This window comes from Trichechus manatus, unplaced genomic scaffold (genome assembly GCF_000243295.1).
Source record: "Trichechus manatus latirostris isolate Lorelei unplaced genomic scaffold, TriManLat1.0 scaffold00085, whole genome shotgun sequence".
NCBI lineage: Eukaryota > Metazoa > Chordata > Mammalia > Sirenia > Trichechidae > Trichechus > Trichechus manatus.
Window position 1 is genome coordinate 5063086 of NW_004444021.1, and position 12295 is coordinate 5075380.

The 12295-nt window shown below is 33.7% G+C and overlaps 1 protein-coding gene across 1 annotated transcript in view; it reads right to left on the bottom strand.

The window, feature by feature from the left end:
- Positions 1-12295, bottom strand: part of SEMA3A (semaphorin 3A) — a 217563-nt gene that overhangs the window by 96123 nt on the left and 109145 nt on the right. Inside the window, exon 5 of the mRNA XM_004381476.1 lies at positions 105-198. Coding sequence (XP_004381533.1) covers positions 105-198 — 94 coding nt within the window. The remainder of the gene's footprint in view (positions 1-104; positions 199-12295) is intronic.

A 12295-nucleotide genomic window follows, 5' to 3' on the forward strand; every position in this document is an offset into this window, starting at 1 on the left:
ATAGTTTAAAACGAATAATGGAAAATCTTGGTAGATAAAAAAGAACATGCAAGCTGGTTATTATCTATAGAAAATTCACTGTTGAATTGATGTTCACTACATACCTATTAAAAGAGAGGCTGTCAGTAGTTTAGGGTCATATGGACTCTTCCCACGGCCATTTTCAAAATGTGAATCTTCCAGTTTAAAAATGTTATCCTGTTGATAAGAAAAATAAGGCTTGAATTTATTTATAAAAGGAAGTATTTTGAACATGCTAGTTAAACAAACAGAGTTTGGGTATTTGTGTCGAATAGCAAGGGATATCTTCAATGGTGTAAATTTTATGGATGACAAAATATATTTAATGGATTAAAACATAGCTATTATTAGCCAAATATCTACTTAGCTCAGATATTTTTGTTTTTTTAACTATGCTTTAGGTGAAAGTAGCTCAGTGATTTTTAGTAGCATTTAGGATGTTGCAAGTAATAATGTGTAAATGGACTCGAAAGAACAGGAAGTGTCATGATGAGAATAGAGTGTAGTTACTTTATCATATAGGTATGCCACAAGCTATCCTACTGGTTCCTGAAGGAAAGAATTTTAAATTTAGATAAAATGACTCCTTTTCTCCCTTCATATAAAGAAGAAAAATAGCAACTGACTATATTGGATGTCTATAAAAAAATACACCATTTCACCTTTCTGTATTTTCCAAAAGGAAATGCTAAATAGCCATAGAAATCATTTCCCCCATATGTCCTTCCTATATCTTTGGCGCTTGCATGCTTCATAACCAAAGCCTTGATAAGGACCTAACTAACTCATGCCTGACACTCTGTAGTCAGGATATGTCTAGCTTCTGTAACCACTATGTGACAATGGAGCAAACTGGGGATACTTTGGAGCACTCTTTTCAGAACCAGGTGCCCTGGTTAATTTAGGTCTGAATATGTGTGATTTTTCCAGTAGCACATTAACTTGTCCATAGACTGAAATAAAATTGCTTTTTTTTTTTTTTTGGCAATTTCTCTACTGTTCACATAAAAGTATTTTCTATCTTCTTAGAATAGTAAACGGTATTCATTTTATGGTCAATAAGGATCACTTTATTTAACAGTTAACATTTCTGATGGAGCTAATGGCAAGGTTTCAAATGATGACTCTTATAGCTTATTTGAGCTAGGGAGAAAAAGTGAAAAGGAAGCAAACCAAAAGTGTTTTCCATTTTTATTACTGTGAGTGAGAATTACGGATTGTATCCTTTCCTTGCATTGATCTGTATTCGGCAATCAGCTACCCTCTAGCAATGATGGTTCTTTGGCTTAGTTCTAAAACTCACACTGTGTATTAATTTATGGGCTTTCCCAGAATTGTGATAAGTTATAATGGGAAAGACAGTGTGCTAGGTGCCAGGCTTAGGTGGGACAATTATTAGCTTTGGTTCTTTGGTCACTAACTAATATATCTGAGCCTCTCATCCCTAAAAGTCAATGCAGATAAGGGTATTTAAACTCATAGGTTTATTATAAGGAATAAATAATTTAAATAATTTTAAAATAGCAGAATAAAATACAAATGCAATATATTTTATTCTATTAGTACTACTCTTATTACCACTCTAAGTACTATGAATATTTTTTTTTCATTTTTTTAAATTGTACTTTCAGATGAAGGTTTACAGAACACACTAGCTTCCCATTAAACAGTTAGTACACATATTATTTTATGACATTGGTTAACAACCCCATGACATGTCAACACTCTTCCTTCTCGACCTTGGGCTCCCCACTACCAGCTTTCCTGTCCTCTCCTGCCTTCTCATCCTTGCCCATGGGCTAGTGTGCCCCTTTAGTCTCGTTTTGTTTTATGGGCCTGTCTAATCTTTGGCTGAAGGATGAACCTCAGAGTGACTTCATTACTGAGCTAAAAGGGTGTCCAGGGGCCATACTCTCAGGGTCTCTCCAGTCTCTGTCAGGCCAATAAGTCTGGTGTTTTTTTGTGAGTTAGAATTTTATTCTACATTTTTCTCCAGCTCTGTCCGGACTTTCTACTGTAATCCCTGTCAGAGCAGTCAGTGGTGGTAGCCAGGCACCATCTGGTTGTACTGGACTCAGTCTGGTGGAGGCCATGGTAGATGGGGTTCATTAGTCCTTTGGACTAATCTTTCTCTTCCGTCTGTAGTTTTCTTCACTCTCCCTTGGTCCTCAAGGAGTGAGACCAGTGGAGTATCTTAGATTGCTGCTCACAGGCTTTTAAGATCCCAGATGCTACTCACCAAGGTAGAATTTATAAACTATGTTATGCCAATTGAGCTAGAAGTTCCTTAAGACCATGGTCCCCACAGCCCCCAGCCTAGCAATTTGGTCCCTCAGGGAGTTTTGATGTGTCTATGGAGCTTCTATGACCTTGCCTTGGACAAATTATGCTGGCTTCCTCAGTACTGTATTACTGTCTTACCTTTCACCAAAGTTACTGCTAATCTATTGTCTAAGTAATATGAATATTTAACACAAGCTGTTATCGTTTTTGCAAATTTTCCTAGCATAATATGAAAAAAATTACTTAAGGACATGTATATGTCAGCAAATCCCAAACTTGTTTACAAATAGAAATTTATTATAGGTACTTGGATATTAAAACTTTAATGTGAAACTTATTGACATGTGCAAAGAAAAGCCCACAAGCCACAAATATTTTCTAAAAATATTTAGATGCATTTTGATTAAAACATAGGAAATAGTAAAAAGTCAGTATGCTCAGTAAAAGATCCACACTTGACTGCCACAAATCAAGGAAAATATTATTAAAATTTGTTCATGTGATTATTTCTCATGGGTTAGAGGAAGTAGCAAGATAAGTGCTGGCTTGGTTGAAAATGTTGTTATAAATATTATAAATTTCTTATACTCATTAGACATTTTATACTACTGACAAGGACAGAGGAGCTACCCCTCTAAGTATGAGACATTTTTTGTCTGGGATCATATGTCCAAGTTAATCAGACAATGCCAAGGTAGATGAGAAGTACTTCCAAACTCATGTTATGTTTGATTTACACGGTAAAGGGTTAGACTTCATAGGAAGAGAGGTTAAGCGTGTCAGTTATGGTTCAAGAGAAGATGAAAACTATCTTTCGTCATGGTGGGGTAATATGTTCAAAGCTGGTCTCTTTTTCCTTTCCTCCTCTTTGCTCAATTCCATAAATAAATACTAGCTTCCTTGCCTCTTTTACTGATACACAATATCTTTTTTTTAAAAAATGTAACTCTAACTCAGATTCTTGGGTACCTACCATGTAATTCTTCTATACTCTTATATAATTCCACAGAGAGGTAAAACAAATTGAATTTCCTCTCTAGCCTCATGAGATGGGGACCTGGAATACATATAATCTGATTTCTGGATAGGGAAGTAAAATAACATTTCTTACATACAAATGTTTGCAGTGTAAAATTCATACCCGTTGCAGGTAGTAATGAGGTCCAAGGGTGTTGAAATGGGACAGAACTGGGTGTTATCCCTGGCTTTGCCTTTTATTAGCTCTGAGCCTCAGAAAAGTCCCTAAACCCTTCTGAAACTCAGATTCCTCATCTGTAAGAGGAGGATATGAAAATCTTATAAGGTTGATGTGAAAATTTATTATAATAATGTATATAAAACATTAATTCATTAATTTCCTCGTTTCATTGTTTTTAATTGCCACAATATAATAATCCTTTCCTATACTGATCAAAATCTCTCATGCCACAGTGAAAATGCCTTCCTACATTTTCATCAGTGGAAATTAGGTTAATTATACATGCAAATGCTTTGACCTCCCACAATACATTGAGAATTGTTCTTTAAAAAGACAAAAGTCCTGATGAAAAACTTTCTTTAAAAAAAGGATTTAAATTTGAAAAATATATTGTTTTTCTTAATCTGTGATTTTCTTTCAAAGTGAACAGAACTGCCATTCCATTAAAATGTTTTATTGAGAATCTCTAAAATTTACGATATCATTCAATATCCTTAAATGTACAAAAACTGTTGATTAAAAACCTAACCTCTTTAGAATGTCTGATAAATTTAGTGTGATTGATATGAAGAGATACGAATATTGCTGTTTCCGTTATCTAGTGAGCAGGGCCTATTAGATGTGATTACGTATATTGACCCATTCTCACACTGTGTAAAGAATATAATTGTATTTTAACTTTCTATCCCGTCATATGTAATATATCACTTACATCATTGTCTGGTTCTACTTGGAAGGCTTTCCAAAATTTGATTGCTACCCAATAATTTTCTGTTTTAGAAGAGTGTTAAATAGATCACATATGTAAGTAATAAGACAGAAAATCCAAAAACCAATGTCCACAATTAAGCTGCATGGCTAATATGTCTTACTGATCTGAACAAGTTTTCACTTAGAAAAGAAATCGAGTTGCATGGATTCTAATTGCTTTAGCAGACACTATGAGCGTATCATATAAGTTATTGTACCATGTTTTATTACATGGTTGCAACAGTTTTCAGTGATTATTTTTAGCTCTCAAGACCACTTTTTCCCTTTCATCTTTTGGATTCCCTGAATGTTAGTAGACTGTGGTGAGGTAAGGCATTAGGGGAAATAATAACTGCGCTAATGTCTAATCCAAAGACTTATAAATTATAAACCATTGGTGACATCATGGCAATAAATTTCCTAAATCTCAATCTTGTCCAAGTAATAAATTTAGCTAACAAAGCTGCAATTTTAGTTTAGTTTTTTTTTTTTCTTACATGATAAAAATACAAATGATATTTGCTTAAAAAACAAAAGAGAAAAGAAAATAATCTATACCTGGTTTGGAATTAACTGTTTTTGCTTAAAAATTACATGAAATGATGTCAAAACCAAACCTTAGTATGTAAAGAATGTGTGTGTTTTTAATTGCTCCTTATCATCTCTGCCTGAAATCCTTTCTTCCTTTCTTCCTCCCACCATGCACTATCAAGCCTCAACCTCAGGGTGAACATCCCTTCCTTTAAGACAAAATTCAAATGTCACTTCCTAGAGGAAGCTTTCAGAGATTCCTGAAGACATTGTTAGTTTTCCTTCATGTGTATCTAGATTACCTAATAGTACAAGGGCAATGGCTATCCAGGGTATAACTACAGCTTCCGCAAAGAAAGGGTATAATGGGATCTCACAGCAAGTACTGGGGCACACTACACTTTGCCCGAAAGAAATCCATTTGTGGATCAAATTCATCTGGAGGTTACTTTTCCTCAATAGGTGACTCTAGATCTACACTGTCCAATATTGTAGCCACTAATAGCATTTAGTTTTTAAAATTTAAATTAATTAAAATTTTAAAACCCAGCTCCTCAGTTGCCTCAACCACATTTCAAGTGCTCAATAGTTACCTGGGGCTCGTGGCTACAACACTGGGTAGATGAAAACATAGAACATTTCCATTGTTGCAGAGAAGTTCAATTAAACAGTGCTACTCTAGATCCCATGTCCTAAGATCTTAGCTGTGCAGAATAGAGAGTTAGTAATCAGAGGGCCTCAGAGAAAGAAACACTTTACATTAGACTGCAATCATAGTAGAAAAAGTATATGAAATCTACCAGGAGGGATTATACTGAAAGCACTAGTTTTGTTTTGTTCTTAAGCCAGTGGCTATGATAAGTAATATTTGATGGCAGTACAGATAAACAAATGCATGTCCCATATTTTTTTTGCTTGTCACCATCTTTCACTTAGAATTACTTTTCCCTCATCTATGGGGGTTGCTATGAGTCGAAACTGACTCAACAGCACCTAACAACAACAATCTATGTGAGTAAAAGGAGCCCTGGTGGTATAATAGTTAATAGCTCAGCTGCTAACAAAAAGGGTGGGAGTTCGAATCCACCCAGCCGCTCCGTGGGAGAAAGACCTCGTGATCTGCTTCCTTAAAGATTACAGCCAAGAAAACTGTATGGGGCAGTTCTACTCTGTCACATGGAGTCACTATGAGTTGGAATAGTCTCAACATTACCCTACAACAGCAAGAATCTATGTGTGTACAATTTTTACGCATTGTTTTAACTTTAAGTCATGCTACCCGGTCTATCAAATATCCATTGATTTTCCTCAAGAGAAAATAATCCTTTCTCCCTGAAATTTGCATAGTAATCTCTTCATACCTTTCTTCTGCCATTTGTTACCTTCATCCTTGATAATAAATGATGCATGTATTCTTTTTTCCTGCTAAATCTTATCCACTATGTCTCTTTCAATTACTAAAATAGAGCTTTGTGCTGAGTTAAAGCTCAATAAAATCATGAATAAATGAGTGAGTGACTGAGTGGAAGAGCTCTGTGGAAAAACTACATCCAAAGAACACATAGTACTGGTCTCTAGGATTTAATAACTAAAGAATATTACACTGACAGGGATACACTAATGCAGCACAAGTCAGACTTCTAAATTCAAACATTAAACCAAGTCTTAAAGTGAATTCTGGGAAATATGATACTCTAAATTCTTAATGCAGCCCTGGTGGCCCAGTGGTTAAGAGCTATGGCTGCTAACCAAAAGGTTGTCAGTTCAAATCCACCAGCTCCTCCTTGGAAACCCTATGGGGCAGTTCTTCTGTGTCCTACAGGGTTGCTATGAGTCGGAATCAACTCGACGGCAACGAGTTTGGTTTTTTTTTTTAACTTCTTAATGGTATATATGCTATAATGAATACATTATTGATATTTATTATACCCTTCAGTATGAAGTTTCCTTTGCCATAAAAGACAAGAAAAATGATGACATAATGACAAGCAGTATAAACTTACATTGCTTTTACCTTTACACTCCTGTCCCTTCTTAACTTTTGATTGAACTTGTAATTCATTTATTATTCATATTAAGCATATCAATAAATATTATCACTATTAATATAGCCACCTTATTCACTGAAAGGTAAAATCATCAGAATATTTCTGCGCAGAACTTAACAAATCTTTTTGACCAGTGTAAAGCCCCCTCTGTACATTCCATCATTCCAATAGATCTGTTTTATTGTTTTAGTCAGTAGAAATTACTCCAGGCATCTGGGATGCAGACAAGTGCTACAGGAAACTGGAGATGTTGTTTGAGCCTGCTAATGTAATTTTCTATTTATGGAAATAAATAATTTCCTATTGGTATTTTCCTCTATTTATTTTAGAGATTTCACTTTACATAAATTTACTAAAATACTGATATACAATATCAATCGAAGCAGTGATATATATTGAGCTGATACTACATACGTATTATGTTTGGAATATGAAAGTGAGAGGTCTAGTGGCTAACCTCAAGGAGCATATAAGAATTGTAACAAAATAAATATGTAACAATAATACATTGTCTACACATGACTTTGCAGGATTTATGTGTATATAATGGCAGCTATTTTCACATTGTGTAGCCATGAGTTGGAATGCACTTGACAATAACAAGATTTGTTTTTCATTTAAAATACTAAGTGGTAACAATGTCCTAATACTTCATGTATATCGTTTCATTTAATCTTCACAACAGCCCTATTATCATATTATTATTATACATACTATCTCCATTTTGCAGATGAGGAAACTAAGGCTCAGAAATTTTACACAAAGTACTCAAAGTCATAAAGCTAGCAAGTAGGTGAGTAAAAATTCAATAATGGATTTGTCTGCTTCCAAATTCATGTTTTTAGCCACTATGTGAAAAGGTGGGTTTACCGTAAATATTATGTGAGACATATCCTAAAATAGTAGAAATTGGGAATTACAGGAGTTTAAAATGGGGAGAGGTAATTTTCTGTTTCAGGATATGAAAAAAGGCTTTATTTGATTTATACCTTGATGTATTTTTGTAGGATGTGTGAGTGCGTGTGTGCAGGTGTTGGACATAAGTGCAGGGGTCAGAGGAGCTCAGAGAGAGAGAGGGCAGGGGAAAATACGGAGGCAGATTATTCCATCTAGAGGAAACGGCTTGAGCAAAAACAGCAAAGAAAATAAATATAATTCATATTTGAGGAATAACACAATGCTAAGTTTATACAAATGAAGAATATATATGTATATTAGGAGATACGGCTGAAAAATGAATTTGGGACCAAACTGTGGAACATATTCTCTGCCAAAATAAGCAATTTGGTCTGTATTCAGACGATGTCAGTGACACAGTGATATTTTTAGTTGGAGAACAATAGCATCAAAGAGATGCAATAATATGATGAACCTGGCAATGATGTATGGGATGAATTAGAGCCAGTGGCAGGTAAAGAACGATAGCCACAGCCTAGGGAGGGGAGAATTAGGTCTTGTTACACATTATGGCAGACTAAAGGAATTTTGTATGTTGTGACTTGGCTAAGTCACTTAACTTCTTTGTAGCTCACATTTCTTGACCCCTGTTGGGTTAAAATCTCCTTTCATATTCCAGCAAAACGCTATGGATTCTTTCATCCAGAAAAGTGAAGCTAAGCATATGTATGTTTTATAAGCAATCCTACAGACTTTATGTAGTCTTAAGAAGCCCCAAATAAATTAATCTGCAAAGATCCTTCTACTTCTAACATGGTGTGATTCTATGATCCTGTCACTCTAAACTTCTACATTTGCTTCTTTTTCCCCTTCCACGTACATAAATGCAGGGATTACCTAGATTTTTAAAAATTCATTTTCCTTTTCATTATCTACATACTGTTCTTCGGAAATCACCTATTTTTATAAATTCAGCTATTGAACTTCAGCCCCAATCCCTCTACTAATCAAGTAGTTCAAATTTGGCTTCCTGGCTTGTATGAAATGTTATTTTTGTACTTATTTCAAAGTTGAGAGCTATTAAGGGTCCTTGGCTCTTCAAAGGAATATAAGAGCAATTACTAATAATAAGCTTCATGAAAATTAGTCTGTCAGAAATAGTTATTTAACAATATACATTGTGGAACGATACAAAAGAAATATATCCCTGATCTCTGTCACTGAATGCTGGGAAATCTAAAAAGTAATGCTATGTGAATAAAGTAAGTAGAATTTCCTGCCCTGATTATAATGCATTAGCCCTGCCTTGGACTTAACTATGATTAACAGCCGTATCATATTAGAATTTCATCTTTCCCTACAATAAAACAAACAAAAAAATCACTGCAAGTAAATGACTGTTATTAATTGGAAAATTACCTGAGTAAAATAAGTTCAAAGAAAAGATATACCTGCAAGAATTTTTAGGTCTGAATATATAAATAATAACTTATTTTAATATTAATTTTTAATACTGAGTAGTTTTATATGTACACTAGCTATAATATTTGGCTTTAAGTCTAAAATTAAGCCATGTTTGATCCTAACATATTTTGAGTCAATAATTATACTTATTCAATAATTGCCATTATTTTAAATACATATATATACATATACACACCTTGGGAAGAAAATTTCTTTAGTAAGTACAGCTACAAAGTCAGCTATAGTATAGAATGCATTTTGCCTATTTAATTAAATAATTAAAATATTCCAGTTATATAAAAATATGGTTCAGCTTAATGTTCATGGATCTATATGATCAATCTACAGTTATAGCTATGCATTTATTACTGAATACAACTGCTAAGAAATACAGTTTTTAAGAAACACCTATTAGGATCCAAAATAGAAGGGAGGAAAGGAAGGATGATATTTATCATCAGGGTAGACAGCATTCCCAGAAAGTTCATCTACAGGTTGGCCCCTGAACTCACTGACTTCAATTTCTATAGTGTCTGTTCAAACGTTGCTTCAGTATAGCAATTTTACTGCTGAAATTGGTATCCACAGATTACATGGCTTTTCAGTGACTCAAACTTTCCTGTTATTTGACCTTTAAGGTAGATGTTGTAAAAATATTATTGTTATGAATCATGAAACCTGGATTCCACTCCCCATTGTGTCAGCTATTGATTGCATGTTTTAGAACAATTTTTAAAATCTCTTTGAAGTGTCAATATTATTCTCTATGAAATGGGAATACTCTACAGAAACGTTCCAAAGATTTAATAAGATATAATGTGTACTAATATATGAAAGCATACTTAAATCATATATAAATTTAAGTATAACTTTATTTCTCATAAATACTCTATTAATGGTACATCTTTGCTATGCTAGCATGTCGATAACTTATTTTCTGTGCTAATAATAGACAATATTTGTTAAGCAATTACCAGCCAAGAACACTCACCTAAATGCTTCACAAGTATGTGCTTATTTATCCTCAAAAAACTCTTAAAATACATAGTATGATTATCCCAATTTTGTAGATGAAGTAACAAACAGAAAAAATGACTTGCCTAAGGTCATATGGCTAGTAAGCAGCAGAGCCAGGTAACGTATTTATGTTATCTTTATGAGTACACATTATACATAAAGTATTGTTGTATATTATATCTCTTGCCTCAACTTTGTATTGCCTGTTATTTCATGCATATGTTAGGATCTGAATTAATCTTAACTGAATTGCTCATGACAGATAATAGTGTACTTAATAGTATAGTTCTCATATTATAGTATTAATATGTTAAAGAGGGGTTGAAGTTAATAACATATTTTTAACTTCATATGCAGAAAATATATGAAGTTACTTTGTTTCCAAGTTTGTGAACATTTAGTTTTACTTTCTTCTTTCCACTCTCAGTAACAATAAGTACATGCATGCAATTCTTACAGCTGGATTAAATAGGATTTGCCCTCTTAAATTTAAGGGACCTGAATTTATCTGGGTTCCCTAAACAAACATCAGTGACATAATTCATCTGCTTTTTGTCATCATTAAAATTAATGGTATAAACCAAGGAAAACAGAAAGCATATGTGTTCATACTTCATGCAGATTATGCTTTTAACAGGAGCTTAATTTGAGTTTATGCAGATATCACATACCTGTCATGGTATAATTATTCAGCTATGAATGCCTGTTAACTCCCAAGGCATATAACAATTAAAAGGAAAAGTCTATCTTTCCTAGAATGAGAAATTCCAGAACATGAACAATTTACTCTACAATGTTTTGCCCCAGTGAGACCTACTGGCAAAGTAAGCTCAAAGAGAAAAGGCAAAAATTAAAATTGCAGAGCAATTCACTTGATCTTACCATATGTGCATTTTAAGTCTCTTACATTCAAAATATAGTTACTTTATGTTTGCAATCATATACTTTCATAGAGCAGCAGAGTGTTTTTTATCCTAATCTGTGATAGTACCACTTCTTTTTATAAAGGTGTTTGTTATATCCATGATTAGACACCACTGGGAAATTTTATCAACCTAAATATAAATACATTAACAGAAAAGAGCATATGTACTGTAAGAAGAACTGGAATCAACTCAAGTGGTTTCTTTACATTTCAAGATTTTTCATAGATACCGTCTGTGAAGCAAGGAGGCCAAAAGGATTAACACTTTATTTATACGAGGCTTTGTTTTAGCACAGCCTTGTCAATCAAGTGTTGCCATAATGAAATAATATATGTTTTTCTTTTAGCAGATCAGCAAAAATTTCAAAAATAATTATTGTTTTGGCAAAGGTATTGCAGGAATAAGATAATTCTTACAATTCTTGGTGAGAAAATAATTTTTAGAAAATAATTTGGGAGTTAGACAATTAAAATGTTCATACGTATTAACTTGGTAATTTTACTTCTATAAATATATCTTACGAAAAAATTCAAACCAAAAGAGTTTTGTGACTGCGGTATTTAGAATACTGATAAAATAAGGGGAAAATACTGGTAATAAAGGGATGTTAAACTATGGTATATCTACATGATTGATTATGATGCAGACAATAAAATGTAAGTTTCCATGAAACATGTTTTTAATACCTAGAATAATGTTTCTTTTATATCATTGAGAAAGCAATATATAGCATTATGACAACTCTGTAAAGATGCTAGGAAAACAAATTGAAGGAAATTGAAAAAATATTAGGTCTCTAGCTTGTGAGGAAACCCTGGTGGCATAGTGGTTAAGAGTTCAGCTGCTAACCAAAAGGTCGGCAGTTCAAATCCACCAGGTGCTCCTTGAAGACCCTGTGGGGCAGTTCTACTCTGTCCTATAGGGTCACTAAGAGTCAGAATTGACTCGACGGAAATGGATTTGTTTTTGGCTAGCTTGTGGGTCTGGCTACCTGTTTTCTATTTATATTATTTTTCTCTATGTTTAACATTTTTAACAATGATCATGCAGCACACATATTAAAAAAAATAAAATACTATAACCTCTATATCTTATTATCTAAATCTGCAAACTGGCAATGCATGGACTGAGTCTGTCCCAGAGACATTCCCTGTTCAGTT